Here is a 26068-nt window from a genome sequence, read left to right as displayed (position 1 = left end):
CTAGGGGAGATATTGAGAGCCTCCTTGGACAGTGGCGACACACTTAAGACACTCGTGCTATTGCTGAAAATTCTAAAAGCCTCGCCCTCACTGTCCTAGGCCCACGGTGCAGACTTTGTTCCTGCCTGTGACCTGCTTAGCCCAGATGTGAACCAGTGCAAACCTTCAGCAGCTAATAACTGTTGAAGCGCCAGACTCCTCAGCTTCATATGGGCAAGACCGGGAGGTGTCCTAGTCCTCCCTCCCATCTATTCCAGTTCGTAACAACCGGGAAAAACTAGAAGCATTTTATTGAATGCCTCTTACATACTTGTTAAGGTGGGTCCTTATGAAAACGTGTGAGTGAAATTTTCTGGAATCATCTTACTTTTCCTGGCTGGTTTCTATATCTCAGCCATGGACAGAGATAAAATTGGGTATGGGCATATATCAGGGGAAGAACCTGTTGGTTCATCCTTGTCTAGTGACCAAATAGCTCAGATAAAATCAGAACACAGGTGAGCAGGAAACAAATTAATTGTGTTTATTTCCTTAGGGACTTCTTGGTAAGTCTAAATCGCAATCCAGAACTTGCCCTTTCCCCCTACTTCTACTGTAGGTAGGTTTTTGAGGGTGACCTGCCATCCCCACCCTCCTGCACAGCCAGATCTTGCTGGGTTTGGCCATGTGTGGGCATTAACCTCCAGCTGATTCTCAGGGAACCTGTTTTGCCAACTCCTATTCTGAAGGAGGAGCTGCCTCCCAAGTTTCAGATCCTATGCAAAACAAAATAAAGCCAAGGGTGTGACTGAGAGAATATGTAAATTTACTTATATTCAAAGTTATTTAGAATGTTCAAAGTGCACTCTGGGTAAGAAAGTCCAGTAGGAGAAAATCTGAACTTCAACAATGGGAATTAATAAAACACCATAATGATCCCTTATGAGAAACACCATTAATTGGTCATCAACTAGATTTCTATCTAAGAGTAAGCTCTCGTAAACAGGTTCAAAGAGGCCATTATTTGAGCAATTAAAAGCTATCACTTGAGAAATCTGGTGGGGAGGAATAAGGGAAACCTAGGGATCTTCCTAAAGCAGAGGCTGCCAGGGGACTTTCACCACCCTCCCTGCCCCTTAGCTACTGCACTCTGGGTGATGGGAGTCCCGTGGCAGGGTTGGGACCCTTTCCTGAAGGCCCCCCAGAGTCCAGCAGTCAGTGTTGAGATCCACTACCCTAGCAGGAAGTTTCTCCTTTGTTATAAAGCAGCACAAATCACCTCCTCATCCTTATGGAATGTGACAAAATGCCGAAAAGCACAGATTTTAAAATTTACAAGAGCCAAATCCAAATCCTGGCTCTACCATTTCCCTGTGTAATCTTAGAAGTGTAAATTTTTCTAAGTTTTTTTTTTTTATGTGTAAAGTGAGAATAAGAGGGTTGTTGTAAAATGAGATCATCTGTGTCTAAACAGCTCAGCAGTTTAAGGGGCACAGTAAGCATTCAGATGAGAGCCGTTATTACCGTATGATTATTTGCACAATTAATATTCTTTAGACAGACCAATGAGTTCTCGTACATTATAAAATATGTGCCTTCTCATCTGTGTTGAGGTATTATTTCAAAAATTATGTTGATTTTATAATTTAAAAAGGACATGTTATAGTTTGTTGCAGTTTTTAGTTTACCCATGTATAGTTGGGATTCATATCTAATGTAATAAAAAGATACAGTGGTGGAATAAATTTTTTTTTCAGAACTTTGATTTGAGCTGAGTCAAACTGGAATTGATTTGGCTGAGTATGGTGGCACACACCTGTAATTCCAATTACTCAGGAGGCTGAGGCAGGAGGATTTCAAGTTTGCAGCAATTTAGTGAATTAGCAAGACCCTGTCTCACAAAGTTTAAGAAAGGGATGGGGATGTATCTCGGTGGTAGAGTACCCCTAAATTCAATTCAAGTCCCTCCAAAAAACAAAACAAAAGCCCAGGTTGATTTAATGGTCTAAGTTCTGGTCTGGACACCAGTCCCATGCCGACGGTCAGCTGTGTGGCTGTGAACAAATAGCCAGTCTGACCTCAGCTTCTGCCTCTATAAATGGAACTAATTCAGAACGTCTCACTCCACAGATGACTGGCGATCACATCCCCACCAGCCTCAGCTCTCAAGAATGCAACCAGGAAATAAGTAGGGCCTTTGAGCAGCCAAAATAGATATTTCAAACACCAAACAGTCAACTCTGTGTCTTTACCCAAGGCAGAAGCCCAAGCCCTTACTGAGGGCCTTTTTACCCTCTGTGTCTAAAATAAGCTTAATTATGTGGTTTCCTGACCTACAGCAAAGGAGGGGGCAGGAGGAGGAGGATAGGGCAGCAGCAAGGAGCCAGCGGAGAACTCCTCCTTCAGAGACCAATTAGTGTAAGTCCATTTAGATCAGACAGAAACACCTGGGCCACCCTGCTGAACCCTACTGGCAAACTGTGGCCCACAGTGTAACTAAGGCCCTTTCTCGTGGACTGAAATATGAAGAAATTTTTGCACGGTGTTATCTGCGTCATCTAAAATGGATCGGCTGATGCCTGGCCTTCATAAACAAAGTGAGAATTTCATTGTGATTGTTAGACTTTTCAAAATTGTGATAAAATACACATCCCGACAATTGTAACCACAATTCAGTAGCGTTCAGTGCAGTCGCCATGGTGTATAATGGTCCCCACTGTCCTTCTGGAGAAACTGTGTGTCCATTAAACAGTATCGTCCCCCGCCACCCCTGTCTACCTCTCCTGTGAAATCCACTAACTCCCCGTGCCTCTGTGGAGTCAGTCTTTATCCCTTGGGGCCTGGTTTATTTCACTTGGCATGTTTCCACAATAGGGCCTGTGTCAGCGTTTAATTACAATTAACTGAATGCTTAGGGGGAGTTCTTATGCAATAACAGAACTCTGAACAAGAGCAAGGTGACATTTTATAAAAAGCAAGAATCTTCCTTGTTCTGTAAGGGAACAGGTGTTATAAAATGACACAGGCTGGATGAGAAGGTGCAGGAGTCTCTCAGGCACCAAACTGAATTTTGGTCCTTTATTAAACTAATGTAAAGACTTGTTAATGTAATGTAAAGATTCTTTGCAGTTTTAAATTATAAAACTAATGTAGAAAACCCCACCCAGAAAGCAGGTCACAAACTGTAGAGGGAGGCTACTCTAAGTCAGCTGTTTCAAATGGCACTGAGGTGAAAATCACTCTGCACCCCACCCCCCACACTGCCTATAGGACCGCGTTCCTTTAAAACTATAAAATATTCTCTTTGGAAGAAAAAGATCTTTTTTTTTTTTTTTCTTTTTGCATCATCAAGAAATGTTACACAGAAAAAAAAGAAAAGAAAAGAAATGTTACACGGGCTCCTTCCGTTCTAGAGCAGGGTTTGGGGTCTCCCTGCTAACCCTTCAGAAAGCCCTAAGTGGGCCAGTGAGGAGGGGCTGCATGCTGGCCCATGCTCAATGCACAACCTCTGCACAGACTGCTGCTTTTGTCCTATTTTCCTCAAAGCCAGGATAAATCACTCACCCCGGGGCCTGTTTATGGCCTGGACAATGGTGTTACAAATGCAAATTCATTCAAAGAAGGGTGAGAGTTAATCTACTTTTGATTAGAGAAGCCTTTCTTTTCTTGTGTAGGGGCAGGGGTTCCTGGATGGAGAGAGAGGTTTAAGAAAAAAAAAAACAAACAAGGTGCCTAGTTTAGGACCTTTGTCATCTTCAAGAGGTGGTGTAATTTTTTTTAAATGCTATCTCTGCAGGAGGGAGGGCAGGAGGAATGTTGAATTGGGTTAAGATTCTGTAATGCTCCGGCCAGGAAAAGTGGGAGATGTGCGGGCCTTCTCAGCTCGGCTTTGCCCCTGTGACAGATGGCTCAAGTTTCCAGGAATTCATTCTGCAAACATCCAGTGAAGGGAAGGCTAAAGCGCAGCTCCTCCTCACTGCTGACCTGGTGTTGTGGGAGAGGAGGGGCAACAGAGACATTCTATGGCTGTGTGTGACGATGACCTGGTGTCCGGTGATGACCTTTCCCTTAGTTACGGCGGTGTTGCCCAATCGCCTAATTGTGGATACAGCAGGGGGTGAAAGAATAATATACAGGAACAAGGAATAAAGAATGATAGTTTATTACTTGGGGGGCCAGGATCTTATCTTAGCTCTCTTCTGGCTGAGTACTGATCTCAGCTCTCTCCTAGCTAAGACCAAGAGCTCTGAATTAATCAGTGTGTATGATCACACAACATAGCAAAGCGGGTGTAAAGGCAGATGTAGGGAATAGCAGAACTACTGCACTAATGAGCCCTGCTGAAAAGAGAACGTCGTGCTTCCTTGTGAAGGACAAGTCCCAGTTAACAAGCCACCTGTGCTGTCTTGCAGGCTGTAGCTGACAAGCCACCTGTGTTATCTTTAGCTAACGTTTGACCTTAGAGAATGGCTGTACAGAGTCATAATTCCTCAGCTGGAGTGTTTTCTTCATATTAGAGATGTCACAATCTCATCCCTCATTGCGATCTCAGTTGTGAGTGTTGGCATAGGAAGGTCTGTCTCCGCACACCAGCCAAAGGCTCATTTAGCAAGCCACACATATGCTTTGGAATGACTCATAATTTTAATCAATAGCCAAATTCATAAGGCAGTTCAATACTATCTAAAGCCTGCTTGGTGTGGTTTCGAGCTGGTCTCCTGCACTCCTGGGCTTCCTTGTCATGCTGAGCGGAGCTGAGATGGGGTAGCAAGGATCAGAGGATCTGGGAGGATCTTGCAGGATGAATTAACCAGTTGGAGTGAGGTGAGCAGAGGGTACAGTCCTGGCAGCAGGAATCAAATAGGTAAAGGTCAAGAGACTAGAGCGGGCAGGGCAGGGGAGGGAAAGGGATCCAGAAAATGGTAAAAAGAGGAGCCTAGAAACGTGTGCAAGGGCCAGAGACATTGAGCAGCCCCTCTCCGCTGAAGGCTATGAGACATCTTGAAGAATCCTCCATGGGTGGCATGCCAACAAATCTGAGATGTAGAAATCATTTGAAGGTTAGAGGAACAAGATCAACACTGGTGAGATTAGGTAGGATGTCTGTGCAGAAGTTAGATGAAAATGAGACCGGCAAAGGCACGGCGGATGGGGCGCAGTCAGTTCCAGCAGAGATGTCGATGGGAGGGACAAGTGTCAGAGTCTTGAAAATAGTGGGTGACCAGAGGGCCTTTCAGACGTGTCTCTCCTAGCAATCTTCATATCCTCTCCGACCACTGATGGCTGGTAACAAGCTGCTCATGGGAAAGAAAGGAAGGGAGAGAGCTTATTGTCAAGGTGCAGATAGAGGTCATTTACTAATAAACCAAAAGAGGCTCCAGTCTGGTCCGCTTTGCTCCTGCAAGGGATGGAGGACACAGAAGGCCACAAGGCAGCCACTACCACCCGGCGATGTATACTAGCAATCTATATCCTCTCCGACCACTGATGGCTGGTAACAAGCTGCTCATGGGAAAGAAAGGAAGGGAGAGAGCTTATTGTCAAGGTGCAGATAGAGGTCATTTACTAATAAACCAAAAGAGGCTCCAGTCTGGTCCGCTTTGCTCCTGCAAGGGATGGAGGACACAGAAGGCCACAAGGCAGCCACTACCACCCGGCGATGTATGCTGACCCTCTTGCCAGGCACCTGGGATGGACTGAGGTGTTCAATGCCTAGGAGGACAAGAAGACACGGGCTTTATATTACCCCTACGTAAGAACTCCAGCATTGGAGTCTCAGCAGTAACTCACCATCAGTCCGGGTCTCAGACCCCGGCGACCCAACTAGTGCATCTTCCCCACACTGCCCCTGGACCCTGTGTGTAGCTAACACCTTCTGTGGTGAACCTAGCCTCCTATCCCCAGTGCTGTACTTTATCCTCACATAAATCTGCTACCTGAGAACAGCACATTTGCAGCAAATACAAACTGCATGAAAAAGTATGCAAAACATTTCTATTATGACTGAGAACTGAAATATTCCCCCAGAAGCCTTGTGTGCGGGAATAAGAAAGTGATTGGATCACAGGGGAACTATGCTCATCAGTGTTAATCCATTGCTGAATTCATAGCTGAATATGCTGTTAGGAGGTGAGGATTCATTAGAGGTGGCTCTTCTTTTCTTGGCGTCTCTCTCTCCCTCTCTGCTGCCTAGCCGCCATCAGTTGGGCACCTTTTCTCTACCCTGCCCTTTAATCATGCCGTTTCTTCCTTGGATCCTTCTGGTCATGGACTGAACTCTCTAGAACTGTAAGCCAAAGTAAACTTTTAAACTGCAGGTGTTGGGCATTTTATCCCAACAACCAAAGGTGACCAATACAACTTCTGTGCAGAACACAGAATTGCTGCTATAGAAATGCGTATAATCTGAAAACTCACCTATGAAGACCTTGTCCTAGGATCACATTTGCTCTTGCTTTCTGTCTCTCTGTCTCTATCTCTGTGTTTCTCATTCTGTCTCTGAGTAACACAATGGCCATGGACTTTGTGTTTTACATTTAAAAAAGAGAAAAAATAATTCCCCCAAATCACACATTTCACCCCTTTGGTGTAAACAGAGGCCAGGCCTCCATGACAGTATGACAGAGGAAACCTTCTAATGTGTCCCCTGGTCCTGTACTCTTTAAGGAAATCAAGTTCTAGGGAATATTATGTCATTTTGGTCCACATGTATCACTGAGGAAAGACCCCTCCACCCCTATTTTACCAACTACTCAGCCCCTCTCCCTGCCATCTACAGATCATCAAGCCCAGGACGATTTTTGCAGCAATAATATAACTTCTGGTTGAGATTTACTGTGATGAGGTCAACACCAATACAGCCAGAGAAGCAATCAGCTATCTCCTCAGAGGTGCTCATTGTTTTTGGTACAGTGAATGCTTACGCATTTCTTTGTTTAGCAGTGGATTACCTAATTCTGCCAGAGTATATTCACATTCATCCCAGTGAAAAATTTCCCTTGAAGAGGTCCATCCTTGTATGAATTCTTTATTTTCCTGTATACAACCTCACTGCATTGCAATGTTCAAGTAGAATAGCTTGACTTTGAGGTCATTATCAATTTGTGTGACTCAGTAGATGGGAAGTTGAGCTAATGCTTTCCAGCTTTTTCCTCTTTCTAGTTAATATTGTGCAGGTAGCCCATAAATTTTTTGGCTGATTGAAACTATTTTGCTTCGGGGTTGGAGTTCAGGAAATTTGGCACACATAACACAAGGTTTTCTCTTCAAAGCCATGTTTCTTATCCATCAGATGAACACAGTGGGAATATCTATTATATCCATACATTTTTCTATAAGAATTATTGGTATTACTTTTCTGATCTCCATACAATAGATGAGAGGGCCAGAGATTTAGCTCAGTGGTGCTGCAGCCCTCCCTGCAAGCACAAGGTCCCAAGTTCGATTCCCAATACCAAAAAGCAAAACAAAACATAAAATAGATTAGAAATTGTTCCAATTTATTAAATAAATCACATACTTGTTACTATTACATGTTGAGATCAAGCATACAGAATAGGTAATGTGTATTGTGGGAAAACTATATCTGTGTGAATGGGCCATTATTTGGTGGCCGCATTTCAAAATGTCTGGCCTTCTAGAATCAAGAGTCCTTAGGTGAGCTGAGGGTCATGATTTGATTTGTAATTAGGAAATGTTTTTGCTGCAAAAATCAATAGCCATTTTGATGTCTAGAAAAGGCTTTTAAGCTATCCAATGACTGTGCCCATGTCTGACTCTGTTCCCTCACCTGGCTCGGGACTGGGACAATAAAAAAGCAATTTTTAACCAGATGAAGAGGAAGTGTGAAAAGAGAGCAGAGGAAGGGGAAAGAGTATTCTCAAGAGAGCAGTTAATCACCTGCCTTCGCTTTCCTCTGTCAAAAGTCAGAATTACAGCAAACCTATTTTAAGGCTTTTAATTGGCTGTATTTGCATCTCTAGATTGCCGCAACACTCCATTCTATAAAACAGAATGAGTGTTCCCAGGAGCCAAGCAAAGTCCGCTTTATACAGAAAACGTCTGAGGAAACCAGAAACAGAACAAAAATCAGATTGTTTCAAAATGATTTCCTTACAGGGTTAAAATAGAGGAGACTTCCTTGTCGTGGGGGTCAGGTACAATGTTCCTTTCTGGTCGCTTGCTGTGAATCTCCTGGATTTGGGGAGAGCTGTCCCCATAAGTTCATTTTAACTATGTGGTGCCCAGTGCAAGTGAGTCCATTCTGGCCTGATCTGTGCTGCCCAGGCCTCTTGCAGGAGGCTGGTCCAAGGCTGTGGCCTCCTGGGAATTCTGACACCTGTCTAGTCAATGCCCGCTGGAGCCTGGGTCTGTGCTTTGCTCGAGGTAATTCTGGTAAACATTCTGCTTGCCTATCTTCAAGATTTTGAAATATGTTATATTTAAGTATATTCAAAAGCAATTGATTATCCCAGAAATGCTTTACTCTTTTTTCAATAGCCTGAAACAATGATAGGATATTAAAGAGTATAGAGAAAAAGGAATGGGAGCCATGCCTGTAATCCCAGCACTAAAGAAGCTGAGGCAGGAGGATCACAAGCTCAGCCTGGGCTACGTAGCAAGTTCAAGGCCAGCCTGGGCTACTGTATGTAGTGAAACTCTGTCCCCCCAAAATAAAGGCAGGGCCAGGGATTTAGCTCAATGGCACCACACATGCCTCATAAGTGCAAGATCCTGAGTCTGATTCCTGATACCCCCCAAAAAAAGCAATAAAAAATAGGGCTGGGGATTTAGCTCCGTGGTTCTGCTGCCTGCTTTGCAAGCGCAAGGTCCCGAGTTCAATCCCCAGTACCACAAAAAAATAAATAAATAAAATAAATAAAGGTACATAATAAGTATCAATTTAAAAAAAAGGAATTGTGGGTTACAAAGGAGTATTTAAAGACGCTTCACTATGCAGTAGGATTTCTTCATGACTAGGTGTCTCCCTGTCTAATTTTAGGAAGTTTCTGCAGTTGGGCATGGTGGCACACTCCTGTAACCCCAGCACTCACTCTGGAATGCTCAGGCAGGAAAATCACAAGTTCAGTCCCAGCCTGGGCAAGTTATCAACTTAGTAAAACCCCATCTCAATATAACAATAACAACAACAATAATAATAATAAGCTAGGGATATAGGTCAGTGTGAAAGCCCTGGTTTCAACTCCTATACTACAAAAAAAAGAAAAAAGAACCCAAAATCTTTGCATGTCAGAATGTTGCCAATGTAACTTGAAAACTCTAAGCATTGTTTTAAAAATAAATGTTTAACAGCCAGGGATTTAGCTCAGTGATTCCACTGCCTGCCTTGCAAGCGCATGGTCCCAAGTTCGATCCCTGGGACCAAAGAATACATAAGAATAAATGTTTAACCAAAAAAAAAAAAAAAACAAACAGAAAATTAACTTTTCTGCTCTGTTATAATAGGGATTCTTGTAAGAACTTTTCTAATTCTTAGTTATAACTAAGGGGTCTATACAATATTAATTTTAGTGTAATGTTTGTCCTAAATTTCTTTTCAGTTGTGATAACATTCTTTGGTTTTTATTACATTTATACACATCAATATGAAGTCAATTAAGATGATTGATTTCTACAAAGGCTAGCAAAAGTATGGGGAAGGATAGGCATCTAGTGCTTTAAGAACTTTTTAATATATTAACCCTAATCCTGTTCAGTAGTCTCATGTATCTCTAGATTGCATTATCCTTACAGTTCATAAATGTCTTCTGTTTAAAGGCTTAGGGAAAACCAAACAAATATTCCCAACTCCTTTCAAGCAAAAATAAATTTCTCCTTCTACTCTACTACAGTTCTGCTTTTTAACAAAATCCCCGTCCCCCTCCCAAGCTCCTCTTTCTGGGCAGAGCTGCCAAATCCTCCTGTCCACATCTAGCTGACCTATCTCCTCTGTGCAGTGAACCCCTGAGAGCCCCCGTCTGAGGAGGGAGTCAGGACACAACAGGGAGAGTGGTCAGGCACAAGCATCATTTGTCACAGCCTAGCACGAGGCTGTTGCTGAGATTTTTTACTGAAGTTTCGTGGATTGAAAGTACTACAAAAGGCAAACGAGGCTGAAATCTCTCAGATTTTTATAATTCTCTTATGAAAACAGTTCAGCACCATTAACAGACTTCTGCAGACCGTCAAAAACGATCAGCCTCTGTGTGACCACTGAGGACAACTCTGAAATGAGACCTGATACCGTGTCCGTGGATGACAGGCTGCTTCTAGCTGGAGGGTAGCCTCTGAGCGCCTCTCCCGCCCCGGCCCTGCCCGTTTCCCCAGCTGCTTTCGCTTCCTCCACTCTCCTTTCCCCTTCCTATGCCCCTTTCTCTCCTCTCACCTTCCCCCTTGTCTTCCCCTCTTTTTCTTTCCACTCCTGTCTGTTTTCCCAGCTCCTTTCTTCCTTTCTCCTGGGACATTGGCAGGAATATTCTGTGATATTCTGAGCCATGGTGTTTCCCATACCGTTCTCTGTGGTGTGGCGGGTACACAATATGGACTCAGCGAAAGCATCGTCCCCATGGGGCAGCTTTTATTTGCAGCCTGCAGATGTGGCCAGCGACCCTGGGATCCCATTCTTGTGTTATCCCTTCTTCCGCCATAGATGCAGACAGAGAAAGACAAGGAAAGGGGTGATTACAGATTAGACTCCCGATCCTTTACGATCACAACAGGAATTTTTACCACCATCTCGGTGTAGTGGCTTGTGTTTGGGGAAAAAATAAAGGTTTCTTTTATTTTAAATATATATTCTTCTATATTGTGCTAGCACTTTGTAAATAACTCTGAGACCACTTAAACTGTTATACTGTGACTTAGTTATTTGAAGTATTTTTCTTTCTTGCTCCCTTGTGAGTGCCTAGAGGTTCATAGATCATCATGTTGTCATCATTTCTGAACATACCCTTGCCCCTTCACATAGTACCTAATATATAGTATGTGCCCCCCCGAAAGCCCTTATTAAATGCACTACAATGACACTATTGGGTGGAATATGATACAGCCATTGTAAAGAATAAGAACTATAATACGTATAGGAGTTGTGTGTATTTTTATACATTGAGTGGAAAAAAATAAACTTGTGGTATAATCTCACTTTTGAGAATGTATCTGAGCACCTAGGGCACAGCCCAAAAGCCCAGGTGATGCCCTGTTAACAGTATTCAACCTGTGGAGAGTGACTATGGAGGAGGGAGAGGGAGAGGGAGAGGGAGAGGGAGGCAGGAAAGGAAGGAAGGAAGGAAGCAAGCAGGGAGGGAGGGGAGGGATGCTGTCCTTCTGTGCTCTGACTTTTTGCAAGTTTGCTTTCTACAGTGTAACATGAAGTTTAGCCACTGTCAGTGTGGCCACTCCCGCCCCTATACCAGCAGACAGGTGCCCGATTCCTGTCCTCACGTCTGTCCCTTCACCTCAGCTCTTACCGTCCTCGGTCATTTTCAAGGCTGACCGTTGCCAGCTACTGCCCTCCTGCAGCTCCAGGCTCACTCATCCCTTCCTCTATATCTATATCTATAACCTCTATATTCCTGTATCTATAGCCTGTTCATGGATGGATGTACAGATAAGGGGACAGAGGTACAAGGAAGAGGTGGATGGATGGGTGGATGGATGGGTGGGCAGATGACAGATGGGATGAACGGACAGATCACGCTTCCTGGGTATGCGTCTCTTCTGGTCATTGTCTCCTCACTGTCCTTCCTCGTAGCCAGCCATCTCACAGTTTGTACTTGTCTGTCCTACTGCTCCAAATCAGCCACAGCTCACTGTAGTCCTTGGACACAGGAATCCATTTTTCTCTGTGTCTTCTGAGGCTCCTTCGGAAAAGGTGAGGAGCTCATGGTGGGCTCTGTGCTTTAAGACCTTCAAGCACCTGCAAAGTCCCCGGCCTTGCTGTTGTTGCAGGGTGTCACCTTGCATGGAGGTGGGCCATACACTCTGCAGTGCTGAAGGCCTGGTGGCTCTGAATGTTCATTGCTAAATGCTTAAAAACTGTTTTTTTTTCTTAAGTATTTCCTTTTATTAGTGCACGTTTTCAGTACATAATGTTTACATTTAAATCCTCCCTTTGCAAAGGCTGTTCATGGGCTCCCTGGAGATTCCTTCCTGTTGGTGCCAGACCAGCTGACTTTGAGGCCTCTGAAGCTATGTTCTGGTGGCCAGGCACTGGGCATGGTCTGGGCCCTGAAACATAGGAAAGGGATTTAGCCCCAGGTTTATAGGACAAGAGTCCAGATGTGCAAAAAGAACATTTCCAGCTCTGCCCAGTGCTCCCTGAGCAAACTGCCCCCGATCTTGTCCTGATAACCCCTCCTCGGGAATGTCCTTCAGTCACCCTAACCTTGACGTGTCCAAGACTGATGTGTTATCTTTATCCCAGACTAATGCCACCTTCTCTTCAGCTCTCCTACGAATGGGACAAGAGAGAGAATGAGTGGGATTTGGGCAGTCGGGCTGGGATTCTGAGCCAGTCTGGTTTGATTCCTGTCCTCAGGACACTCTGCAGAGGGCAATGGCTGCAAAACGCAGTCTGTGTTTCCTGTTTCTGTACTGATGCTGGACTGATCTTTTATCTCTTACGTCCTTCTTTGACTGCCTCCACCTACAGAGCAGGAAAGAGCCTCCACCGTCTGTCCATCACTGCAGCCTCACCTCTGGCAGCCTCACTCCAGGGCCGATCTCTCCATCCTGTTTCAGCTCCTGCAATTGGCCCATCTCAGCTCCTTCATTTCCTGACTTTTCCTTGCCCCATGCCTTTGCTTTCTCGTTTTTTTCCTGGGTGCTATCTCTTTCCTTTTTACTCTATATTCAAGCCCCTACTCATCCGCGGAAAGGCAGCCCCTTCCCAACCTCCTCCATGAAACTTCTCTGTGCTCCGGGGAGTTGATCACTTCCCCTTTCTGCACTCCCCTCTGTACTGATTTTTACCAGTTGTGGGCCAGAATACTGTGTTGGGCCTGTATGTTTACACTTATCTTTTCAGCCGGGCAGGGAGCTCCTAAAGGGAAAGAATCCTGTGTGGTTCGTTTTAAAAATTCCTAGCTTGTTAAATCAGGACTTGGTATACATTCTTATGTCCACAAAAAGGGCGGGGGAGGGTTTGTATGAATGAGTGTGAACGCGCTCTTAAACCCTAAGTGGCTGTACAAACGGAAGGTGTTCCAGTGATAAGCCGCAGGTGACCACTTTCTGGAAAAGGTGAGGGGATTGGAAAAAAGGGAAAAGACACTTTCTCCAAAGCAAAGCCTAAGAACAAAAATAAGGGTTTGGAACGTGGAAGTGCTAACAACAGAAACTAGACCAAAAAAGAATCAACCTTAAAAACCTCTTGGTTGAATTTTGGAATATGAGCAAAAGGACTTAGAAACAGAAGCGCTTTTTTATTTTATTTCTACAGTAGAACTATCTACAAGTCAGAGGAGAATGAAAGGGTAGAAAGACTATAAAGAACAAACAGACATTATAACTATAAATAACTATCTTTTCTTCTCTTCTGGTTTATATTTGTCAGCTAGCAGGTTGTAACATTTTAAATGTGATTTCAAAGGAAGAACAGAGGATAGAGGGGCAACTAAATTCTTTGGGGGCTTTTTGTAGAAATAAGGTAAGTTGTCAAGAGCACCGAACCTGCCTGCTACCCTACTAATCTCTCCAGAAAACGTTTGCATCCTTTATTATCTGGACCAGCGCTATGGAGAGGGACTGTGAGGTGTACCTCTGTCTGTTGTCCTCCACCCTGTCATGCACATGTTCTTTATGAATGTAGTAAAATGAATTGCTAGAAAAATTAAATAGAAAAGACTAAGACATACCTAATACAAGCACAGACTTATTTCTAGACTCAGCAGTTTGTCACTTGTTCTGTTGAACTATTATAAAAGCTTCTGTATTTACCTCATTGTAGATTGGAAAGAGTGCAAACTGATTCCTGTACATTTACCACACCTTAAAGAGCACTTGGCTATTTTCAGTAACAGACTATACCAGCAGTGAACAGTTAACAAGCGGAGAACACTCATGTACAGATTTATAATAGTGGAGATCTTAAGGGCATAAACTAATTAGAAAACAAATGCTTTAAAGAAAATCTAAAATCACAAAATGGAAAATTACTTGAAAGGTCAAAAGCTCTTCTTTTGTGCGCATCTCCCCAGGCTCCCTCCAGGAGGTAGAGTGAGTTCTTTGACCCTCTTGGACAATAACTGTTTGCAGTGCAAAAGTTTTAAACTGATGTTTCATTAGGGCCGGGTGTGATGGTATATGCCTATAATCTCAGCATTCAGGAGGCAGAGGCAGGAGGATTGCCACAGCCTAGGCTACCTAGTGAGTTCAGGGCCAGCCTGAGCTACAAAGAAGATCCTGTCTCAAAAACAAAACAAAACAAAACAAATAAACTTGATCCTTACTTTTTAAGAGTCGGGGAGCCTGCGGTGCTGACATCCAGCCAATAACATTAATAAGCAGCATGACAGGCTCTAATAAATCTCATCAGGATCCTGACTGTCATTTTGAGCACAGAATGAGCTGTTATTATCACAGAGCTGCAAACCTCTCATTTTGGCTCCAGATGATTACAGCTGCTAGTGCAGCCCTTGCTAAAGTAGTTTTTAGTAACTGGTTCAGGGTTAAAGTATCATATTTAAAAGACTTAATGATGATCAGTGTGGGGAACCAGTCGTGGCTATGCGACTTTGATGTGTTTCTGGAGTGACCTACAAAAATGTGGCCTCCTAATGATCTATTTTCTCAACAATTTCAGAAAACAAGCAGCTCTTAAAATCTAGTGTCTCTACCACAGACCCTGAGGGTTTTGAAACCCTTTCAATTGGAGATGGGCCATTATTTGTTGGAAAGGGGCCATGATTCTTTTTCTCTAATCCCAGATGAAATTTTTTAGCCCCTTAACTCAGTCTTTCTTTCACATAAAGAATTTAGTCTCGGGTTTCTGTGAATGAGCAAGCTTCGTATTCAAAGTGAGGAAAAAGCTTGTTAATTCTCTCTTTAGAGGCGCTGGAGCCAGCTGGGTAATCTGGCACGCCTGCATCATTTCAGTCCTACTCTCCAGCTCTGTTGGTGTGGGTCATGTCAGGCTGCACTGTTTGGTTTTGCTGTCTTAATTTTGCATACAATATGTTCTATTAAAGTGTCCAGCAGAGTATTAATCTATTATCAAATATAATCCAGTGTGAATTGAGTATGAGTCTGTTCCTTTGTACCATGTGCACCATGTAACTGAAGTATGGATGGATACTTTTAGTTTGTTGAGGGAGTGTGGATTTGTGTTTGTTATTAGTGTTTGGTGATGGGTTTTTTGTTGTTGTTGCTTTTTTTGCTTCTCGTACTAAATATCGAACCCAAGATCTTTATTCTAAGCTACATCCCTATCCCTTTTATTTTATTTTTTTCATTTTAAAACATGTTCTCATTAATTTTTAGCTAAGTTGCCCAGGCTGGAAAGTACAGGTTTTATGTGTTGATCAGAATGTACCATTACTTCAATTCTAGTTTTCATTCGCTTCTCTTGGCTGGGCATTAACTGTTCCTGACAGTAAGGAGAAAAGGTCTTGCTATTGAGAGTTTTAATGCCAGCCTCACTTAACCCTTACAAACCTAATTTGTTATTGAGATGACCGCTTTCTTTGAGAAGCTGTTACCACGAAAGCTTACCTTCAAAAAGTTGATTAGCACTGATTCATATACGATAGTGGTTGTAGTACCAAAGATGTGACATCAAAGTATGGCATCAACTTAAAATTTGATAGGAACTGTAAGATGTGCTGTTTAAGAAAGTTAACGATGAATCCTTCACCTTTAACTGGAGTGACAAAGCATGACAGAATGAATGAGGATTATGAAAAGCTGTAAGATACAATTAACTGATGGTTCTTAAATTTCAGCTTCTTCTGCTAGTTGCATCTGAAGACCATTGTATTTGCTGCTGGACAGTGCCATGGGCCATGGTGCTGGGCTGGTGGTGTGGTGACTTTCTTCTGCACACTGCGGGTCACATGTTGTGTTTGGTGGGAGGCCATGCTGCATTGTTCAACTCAGAGCAGGGAACTGTATTTATTTTTTTATTTTATGTTATTTCAGCTGCTTTCACTTTTTTCTTTTATTGTTTTCTTGCCTCCTGCAGTTCTTTTTCAAGCATTGCTGGGGAGATGGGAACACTCAGTCATGAACTCTTCAGCACACGAGCGGCAGAAAGCAGTTTTCCCCTGTCTCAGCGGTGCCAATAGCTTCTTAGCCACCTCTGTTTAGTCTGCTGTGGGTCTGACTCTGTGTGGGAAACTGTTTCTATGTTGAAACATAAAAAATAATTTCAGAGTCTTCCCCTGGCTGATGAATATAGCCTATCACATAGAATAAGCGAATGATGTGCTTATTTTTAAATACTTTTAGTAAGTTGGTTTTTTAAGGAAAATTTGGTTCTATATTTTAACAGCTGATATCTTTATGATTTAAAGATTGTGCTTAAAGTAACTATAGCATTTCAGAAATTTTATTTCTGGCTTCCAAATATATGAATTTTGGAGTGTCTTTTTAGGACACAAATCAGTCAGAGGGACAGGAGATTATGTTACACTAAAACTTTGGTGTTACTGGTAACTGTTAACCACACTCATCAAGGGAAGCTTTAATACATTTGGAGGTAATGCACTAATATGTACCACACTCTTTCCCTTTGATAAAAATTCATGTTCTAGAAATAGTTTAAGTGTTATCATCATTAATGAGAGAGCAGTTCTGTATTCACACAGTTAATGAGCACATCGGTATCATAATTACTTGAAACGGATGTGAATGATTCATCTTGCATAATTAAAGGTGACTTGGAAAAGGTCAGGAGTGTTTAAGGAGCCCTTCTCATTGATTTCACAGGATTACCTAGACTGTATCAGGGATCAAACAAAACTTCCCCTGGAGACTGAAGATAGATCTGCCCTTTTTGGAAACATACAAGATATCTACCACTTCAATAGGTAAGTAGATTCTCATAAGGTTGTTCTCACATAGGAAATTTATGAATTTTTCTTGAATATAGCCTAGGAAAATTTTACCTATGACCCCTGAGAATTTTTATGGCCATTATGCTGTGGGGTTTTCTGACTAGAAACATCTCTGTTTCCTCTGTGATTATTACAGTTATTCAAAATTCTACTCCTTTCCATATTTGTCCTGGGAGAGCATTAACATTTTTATTCCACAGGAGGATGTGAATAGGACATTGAGAAATACAAACGTGCCTGGCTTCCAGCACCCTTCTATGCTGGATTTTCTATAAATTTTCTTTACATGCAGTAAATCCTTTAAGTCATAACATAGACTTTAATTAATAATCATTTCAAATAATTTAATTCAAACACTAATTCTCTCACTTTTTGTCTTTGTTCAAATCTTACTTTCTCAACAAGGCTTCCCCACTCCACACACACACACACACACACACTCTTCACCTCCTCTACTTTTTCCATTTCTTGTAGCACCCATCAATTTCTAACATACTCTTGCTGAGCTTTTAGATTATTTCTGCGGTTTTGTTCCCCACCTAGCTCACAGAACATAGGGTTGTTGTTTCATTCCCCACCCATCTCACAGAACATGGGGATCTGTCTGCTTTGTTACTACCCAAGGGTCTAAAACAGCTCTTAGCCCATAGGGTCATTCAAACTTTTATTGAACAAATGAATGGAAATCTGCCCAAAGTTGATAAACTGATACACCTCACGTGTCAGGTCAGTGCCAGCAAGCCTTAAATGTTACTGGTGATGATGTGGCTTTTGCTATACTGAAATACCATTATAAAATTCCACCCTGTACTGTCATTGTGTGGCTCAACTATAATGCTAGCTGAATCTTGTCCCTCTTTGCTTAATAAGGTTGGCCAAGGTGAGCTCACTGGGGACCAGACCCCATCTCCTTTGCCAACCCCCACATCCCTGTGTCCCAGCACTAGCCTGTCCTTTGGGAGACGTTGTTGTTGAGTGGAATCAACTTGTCCTTTGATTCTAAAAACATAGGATGTGGGAAACACCAGTATTACATCAGGGTTTCTTGCTCATGTAACTCTGCCTTTGAAAACCAGTTTATGGTTGAGTCAGTGGTTCTCCATCAAGGCTACACGCTGGCATCACCAGGGAAGCTTTTTAAAAAGATAACAGTGGACGGATCCAACCTCCAGAGAGTTTTACTCATTGGTCAGGAGTGGGATCAGAATTTTTCATAAGGTCCTCAGGTAGTTTGTAATGTGCAGCCATGGTGAGAAGCACTGTACAGATAAACACAACAATAAGAAGAGAGATAAAAGGAAGAAAAAAACTGAAATGGCGAACCCCTGTTCAATAGCGAAGTGTTAGTGTTAAGGCAGGCCCCATTTAGCTGATAAAATCCCACGAGTGTGGTTTCTCTTTCCAAAGTCATGAAAGACACTAATGGCCTGAAAAGAGGAGAGAGAATTCTAGGAAGGCCCTGGCCCAAGTCTCCTTCCTGTGCCTTGTCTGTTAGTTGATGGTAACAGGTAGTTACAGCATGCTTCCTTCATGCCGGAGGCCAGAGAGCTTTAGACAATTACCACTTCAGATTCATCATCCGGGACTCGCTACTCTATTGAGCCATGTGCCCTCCTGCCAGAGCGGAGCCCAACTTCTCAAGCCGTGAGTTCTGTAGTGTGAGACTCCAGGAGCACTTTTTACTCCCTGGAATTTAAATGTCAGTGTGCCTCTTGATTTAAATACAGATAAAAATTAGTTAGCAAAAGAGACTCAGAAGTGGAGCCCAGTCTGCAAAATTTGGGTGAATGAGAAGATCTTGACATTCCTGAATGGGTCCGTGGTTCTTCGCTATTTCGGGTCCCTTGACCATGAAAGTCAGACCTGTCTAAAATAAACCTGAGTCAGGGCAAAGGAAGAAGCTGAGGATGATGTGTCATCAATATAAGGCATCAGTGGAATGACACAGTCACAGGGGTCATGTTCGCACCTGTCCCTGTGTAGATCACTTCAGTACATTTCCTGAACTCGCATTATCTCATTTAATCATCCTCGCCACTTTTTAAGGCAGAAAGGATGCAATATTGTTCGTACTTTCTTTGTGTGTGTGTGTGTGTGTGTGTGTGTGTGTGTGTCTCACTGGGGATTGAACCCAGGGCTTGAGCACTGAGCTAAATCCCCGGTGTCTCTCTCTCTCTCTCTCTCTCTCTCTCTCTCTCTCTCTCTCTAAGTTGTCCAGTCTGGGGCTCAAACTTGAGACCCTCCTGACTTAGCCTCCCACAGTGCTGGAATTATAGACATGCACCATCATGCCCGGCTTGTACCCACATTTTATAAATGAGAAACCAACTTACCGACCAGAAAGTCCTCTGCTCAAGGACATAGAGCTACAGTTGCAGTGTCATCCACCTTGAATACCTGGTTTTGTCAAATCTGTAATATCTTTCAATGTTTTCAAAATATCTGGTTTAATTTTTATAGCCAAGTTGTTTGTTATATTTTATCCCTCATTTGTTTTTATTTCCTTTCTCTTAAACCTAGAATCTAAATTTAGAGCTCACATGTCTTTGATGTTATTGTATTTGGTTAAGTAAGAATATTGATGTGACTTTCTATGTCAGTTTTCCTAATGAATTTTTTATTATATACCTTAATTGTTAATTTCAAAGATACAGCTATCTGGCAAATCGATGTTGGGCCTTCAAATAATAAACTTTGCAGTTTCTATTATTAGTTCAGGTCCAGGTTTTCAACATAACATAATAATATTGTGACCAACTAGGCAAGACTTAAATCTCCAAAATTAAAGAGAGCCAAAAAAAAAAAATGGCTTAACTGTGGTCTGAAAGTTTTAGCTGACTAGATTTCTTTTTTCAGGAAATATAGACTGAGCATCCCTAATCTGAAAATCCTAAATTCTAAATGCTCCAAAATCTGAAGCTTTCTGAGCATTGCTATAATGCCACAGGTGGAAAATCCCACATCAGACCATATGTGACATGTTGTGGTCAAAATGCACTAAAAATTACTTTCAGGCTGTGTGTAGAAGGTGTACATGAAACAAATCAATTTTATTTTTAGATTTGTATCCCATCTCCAAGATATCTCACTGAGTATATGCCAGTAGTCCAAAAAAAATTTTTTTTAATCTGAAATCTAAAATACTTCTGGTGAGCTGGGGATATAATTCAGTGGCGCCATGCCTGCCTTGCAAGCATCAGGTCCTGAGTTCAATCTCCAGTACCTGAAAAAAAGAAAAAGTAAAACCAAAATACTTCTGGTCCCAAGTATAAGGGATAAGGGATATTCAACCTGTCTTTCCAAAATACAGAAAAGAGTAGAGTGATATGATAAGCATCCATGAAGCACTCCGAACTCTAGCAAAGCTGTTTTTTGTACTATATTTGCTTTAGAAATTATTTGAAGCATAAAGACATCAAAAATATCATTAAAGCCGCTTACATACCCTGGCCCAATCTCATTGTGCTTTGAGGAGAAAGGCTCACTAATGTGTGTGTGGTAAGCAATTCTCAAACACAAAGATCAGAGAGGGAAAATCCAGAAGTTGGCGTGTTACTGATGTCCATAGTGTAAACACTCCCACCTCGACAGAATTCAAGATGCTAACAGAACAGCACTGCAGATGAGGAAACTGTGGACAGAAGGGCCTCAGGCAAAGCCTATTATCTGGCTCAGTACTCCGCTATACTATAACTACTAAGTCTTGGTGTTTCATTCCCTAGCATGGTTTTGGTTTTTTGCCCTTATTGTATATGTAAGTATTTATTTAAAATATGCAACGTGCTTTCATTTATTTCAAATGGGTGGTATCAGCTTCTTACAGACATTCTTCACCCAGCACTGTTTTTGAGATTTAAACTGTAATTCATTTATTTACTGTTCCATGTGAAGGGATCTATCACTTTGAGTCTTGCCAGTTGTAGTGCATGAAAGTATCATTTCTTATTGGCCATTTAGGTTTCTTCTGTAATCTTCTGGCTTATAATCATCGCCTGTTTTCTTGTTGAGTGTTTCTTTTCCTTATTGTCATGTAGGAGTTCTCGATGGATCCTGGCTAGTGATCTTTGTGGTTTGAGTTGCACATATCTCCTAGCATGAGGCACGTCTTTTGACTTTAATCATGGCTTCTTTGAAAAGAAATTGTATAATTTATAAGTGTAACAACACTAAATAGACTTTTCATGGTGGAAAGATTTTGTGTAAAATTATCTCTTGATCTTGGATCATAAATATACTCTATTTTTTAAACTCTTACAATTGTACTTTTCACATTTGTCTTTAATTCACATAAACTTGATAGAAGCATGACATACATTAGGGCTTCGGATTCTTATTTCCTATGGCAGTGGTCCCATCACCACTAATTGAAATGTACAGCTTCTTCATACTGATCTGTAGTGCACATTCCTCTTGTGTCGAGTTTGCATGGATATGTGGATCTGGCTCTGGACTCTGATCCTCTTCCATTACTCTGTTTATCCAGCCTTGCCCATGTCATACTGTTTTTATCATTAAGCCCACATTGCTTTACTTCAACCCTGGCTTAGTTTTTCTTGATTCTGCCTTATGAACTGATTTTTTCATTAATTTGTCAAGTTTTATAAAACACTCTGTTGGGATTTTTATTGGAATTGCATTAAATTTACTTGTCAGAATAGACATTTTTACGATACCATGTTGTTCCCATTCACAGACATATGTCTCTTCAGTCAGCTTTTTAAACTATCCTTGGATAATATTTTATAATTTTTCCAAAACATTCCTACCTGTAGCTTTTAAAAATTCATTCTGAGGGATGGGGTTGTAGCTCAGTGGTATAGTGTTTACTTAACTGGGTTCAGTCTCCAGTACTATTAAAAAAAATTCATCCCTCGATAGCTTTAGATGTTACTCTGACTAGAACACTTTTTCTAGTCTTTTAACTTGCAATATTATTCTCATCTATAAATGACTTTTATTTTTATATGTAGATAGTATATCAAACTTTCTAAGCTTTTGCGTTAGTTCTAATAAGTTTGTAGGTCCTCTATGATTTCTTTGTAGACAGTCATGTCTGCAAATGAGAATTTTTTTCTTGCCTTTTTCATTTCTTCTACTTTTTATGTTTTTTTCTTGTCTTATCACTTTGGGTGAGTCTTCTCATCCAGTGTTGTTTGAATGTGGGCATCCTTACCTTCTTTTTACTTTAGCAAAATTATTTTGCCATTAAGTGTAATGTTTGCTGTGAAATTTAGATAAACATTTGTCCTATTGGTATTTCATTATGAATCTTGTGAATATTGAATTGTACCGATTCCATAGTATACCTTCAGTAAAATTTTTATTTGCATTTATTAGTAGTAAATATTTATAATACATAATATAAATTCATCATGTAAAATTGGTATGTATATGATCCTTTTTACTTCCTCTTCTAATGCCCCCTCCCATCTTCCCCCATCTTCAGATCCCCTTCCCATCTCCACAAAGTCTGTCCCCGTTTCCTAGCATCTATATTTTATTTTGCTTTGTTGTTGTTGTTGTTGTTTTTGTATGGGGGATCAAACTTGGGACCTTAAGTTTGAGAGGCAGGCAGCAGAACTACTGAGCTAAATCCCTGGCCCTTTTATTTTGCTTTTTAACTTATTTATACTTTTGGTTTCTCATATAAAAGAAGCCATAGGACATTTAACCTGTGTCTGATTTATTTTACTTAGCATTATGGCCTCAAGGTGCATCAATTTTCTTACAAATGACTCAGATTTATGTTTTGTGGCTGGGTAGTCTCCATTATGTATATATACCACATTTTCTTTATCTGTTCATTTGTTGACAGCCATATAGACCAGCTCCAATATTTAACTGTTGTGAGTTGTGCAGCTGTAACTTTAGTAAAGTTGACATATGATTTTACTCCTTCAACTCCTGGTATTATAAATTATAGGCATTCTGATCTGAATCATATATAACATGGCTGGAATAAGCTCTAACTGGCTGTGATTTATAAATGTATGCACTTGATATATTTGTATCTTTTTAAAGAATTTTTCATGGGTGGTCATAAATGAAAGGAGCATATAATTTCTTTTATTGTCCTTGTTCAGTTTGGTATATGATAAAGTTTAAATTGTTATTTTACAAAATCTTCCATCGTGAAATATTTTAGAATGTACTTGAGACTTCATTTTTGTTTTCTTTTTGTTAGCCAGATCTCTCTTTTATAATCCCTGTGCTAGCCTAGAAATTTAAGCCTCTGGTTTGGTTCTGGAATAAATCCCCAAGTGGTTAGAAAACTGAATTAATCAAAGAAACTACTTTCCGTATTGGAACCAGCCCCCTAAATCCCAAAACTTTTTTTCTTACTGCTAACCAAAACAGAAATGCCAACTTTTAAAATTTTTTATAGCATCCCTCTCTTGGAATAGGGAAAAGTTATCTAAACTGTAATCTGGATCTTTAAGAAGAGTGAGGAAATAAACACCATTTGTCCAAAATGAATTTTTATGCTTTAAATTGTTTCTTAGCAGATTTAACTCATCAAGTCCTCCTCTCTCCTCCTCCAAAGATCAGAGTGAAAGTCTTTTTTCTTTCTTTTTTGGACTTGAGATTGAACGCAGGACCTTGTGCTTGTGAGGCAGGGGCAGCACCACTGAGCTAAATCTTCAGCCTGAAAGTTTCTTTTTGTTTCAGCTAATTATCTTTATTCAGGATAACTAAGCTGTGGGAGAATCAGCCTCCTGAATCAATCCTGTTCTCTAGTAGAACTACATCTATTAATGGCTGTGTTGCCTGATCAACTCAAGAAAGCCAAGGACCAGACTAGCCTGCAGCTATGCCATTAATTATGGCTGTGTGACATAAGATCAGCTACTTCCTCTTTAAGGACCAGGGTTTTCTCACCTTGAAGTTAATGTTTAGGATTGGTTGATGTCTGAGGCCCCTGTCGCTCTGTGGCTTCTTTATGATGAATGTGTCATTCACTTACAAGGGAGGTAGGTGCACCTGGAGCTTGGGAAGCCAGAGACACATTTCTCCGAGCAAATCCACTTGGAGGGTGAAATAAATGCTTGGAAAGGGCATGAGGAGCATAAAATTTAAGGCACAGGGAGTTAAATATGATCAAAGAGTATTTCTGTTCAGTTCTGAGAAGGAACGTGATTGGATCTGCTCAAAGTTCCTCTCTGTTGAGGAAGAGGATTTATACAGCGAGAGCCAGACAGAAACCTCCGTCCAGAGAACACCCTCTTCCAGTCATGGAAAACACTGGCTCTAAAATGTTTTTTCTTTGCCACTATTTTTTCTTCCATCTTTTCTCTTTACTCATATAGTATTCAGGTCACAATGCCTAGATCTCAAATGTCTTTTGATTTAACCACATTCATCTTTCTATAAAAGACAGTGATACAATTGTCATAATTATATTTTGCAAACTAAAAATAATCTTACAAAGGAGATGTTTTTTATAAGAATACGGGGAACAGTGTTTGAAATTGGGACTGTCCTAAAAGATTCTTTCCAAGGGCAAGAGAGAGCAGTTGATTTGAAAGCAGTAGTACACTTGATTGTGATGGCTTTGGGCTCCAACAGACGTTTCAGAGATGACTACCACTTGCTGAGTCTTAGCAAAATATCCAAGAATATTCGCCATTGCTGGAAGGGGAGTAAAATGCTACTCCCTTTCCTAATGACATGTCGATGTGAGGCTGGATTCCTTTTTATAGACTTCATCCCAAATGACAAACTGCAACAGATTGGGTGACAAAGTTGATAGGAGAATCCAGCCATGTTCTATGAAATTAGACTGCAGAGATCTGTAAGAGTGTAAAACACTGCTCCTCTTCTCACTAAAGAATTTGGGGGGGGGGTCCCAGGGATCGAACTCACATCCTTGTGCTTGCAAGGCAGGCAGTGGAACCACTGAGCTAAATCCCCAGCCCTAAGAATTTTTCATTTTATAAAAGCTATTTTTCATAGAAAGGTATTTAGAGTCATATGTATCAGATGTGTTACTAAATGAACTGGTAATTTTAATTGTTCAGCTTTAATATCTATTTTAGTAAAAATAACTAGATGTAATCTACATGAAGAATGTTTACGATTGTAGGCAGACCCTGACACTAAAGAGTTGGAGAACTGCTGCTTGGGAGTCAGGATCGCTGTGATAGACTCTGTCTGCACAGAGTTTACAATTAGCTTTGCAGTGTCTCACCTTCAAATAAGAGAGGACAAGTCAAGGTACCCAGATATTTGAGGAGAACCTCTAAGAGGAGCAGCAGAAGCTGAACTGATCAAGCAGAGAAGGGGGACCTCAGTCACAAACAAAGAACAAAAAAGTACAAAATCATCATCATCATCTAATCCATGGAGACAAAAGAATATTTTGTTCCCTTGAAATAAAAGCCAAAATGCAAAATATATCCAAAGAGCATTTTTTGAGAAAGAATTTCAAGGTTACTAATCTGACAGTAGAAATTTTTAAATTCAATGAAAAGGATATAAAGTAAGTTAAGATCTCTTCTTCTAAGACAGAATAGTAAACATGAAGATGGAAAATATAAGAAAAAGAATAAGGAAAATTAGAGGATCAGGCCAGAATATACAGAATGGAGTACAGTCTTCAACAATGTAGGGGAAAGCTTCAAAATTAAAATTCAGGAACGTGGTATCTCACATGATCCCATGTCCCATGGTCTTTTATATGCTTAAAAATAACCCCCCCAAAGCTTTTTTGTTTGTATTTTATTGTGTTTTGTTTACCATGTTTGAAACTAAAACTGAGAAACCATTAAAATATCAATTTATGTAATAATGATAAACCCACCACATATTTTTAAGAAAAATACTTTTATTGCTTTTTCCACTACATTTTTTGCTTGTTTCGGAATTGTTTTGCAATTTTACAGATCCCTTTACTGTCTGACTCACTAAGAAACAGCAGAATTCTCTCTGCTCCTGCTTTCCATCAATCATGTTGTCAAACATCATACAGCCCCTGGAAAAGCTCAGTGCACTCTCACAAGACAGTGGAAGGAAAAAAATCTGGTGGTGCCTCAGTATTT

General features: G+C 41.1%; 1 protein-coding gene across 2 annotated transcripts in view; it reads left to right on the top strand.

Annotated features, from left to right (window-relative positions):
• Positions 1-26068, top strand: part of Plekhg1 (pleckstrin homology and RhoGEF domain containing G1) — a 162449-nt gene that overhangs the window by 95722 nt on the left and 40659 nt on the right. For both annotated transcript variants that reach the window (XM_010628840.3, XM_010628842.3), the window contains one exon: positions 16903-17003. In XM_010628840.3, coding sequence (XP_010627142.1) covers positions 16903-17003 — 101 coding nt within the window. The remainder of the gene's footprint in view (positions 1-16902; positions 17004-26068) is intronic.

This window comes from Fukomys damarensis, unplaced genomic scaffold, assembly GCF_012274545.1.
Source record: "Fukomys damarensis isolate Sample0158 unplaced genomic scaffold, DMR_v1.0_HiC HiC_scaffold_14, whole genome shotgun sequence".
Classification (NCBI taxonomy): Eukaryota; Metazoa; Chordata; class Mammalia; order Rodentia; family Bathyergidae; genus Fukomys; species Fukomys damarensis.
The sequence above is the reverse complement of the archived record's forward strand: the minus strand, read 5'-3'. Positions and strand labels throughout refer to the sequence as shown.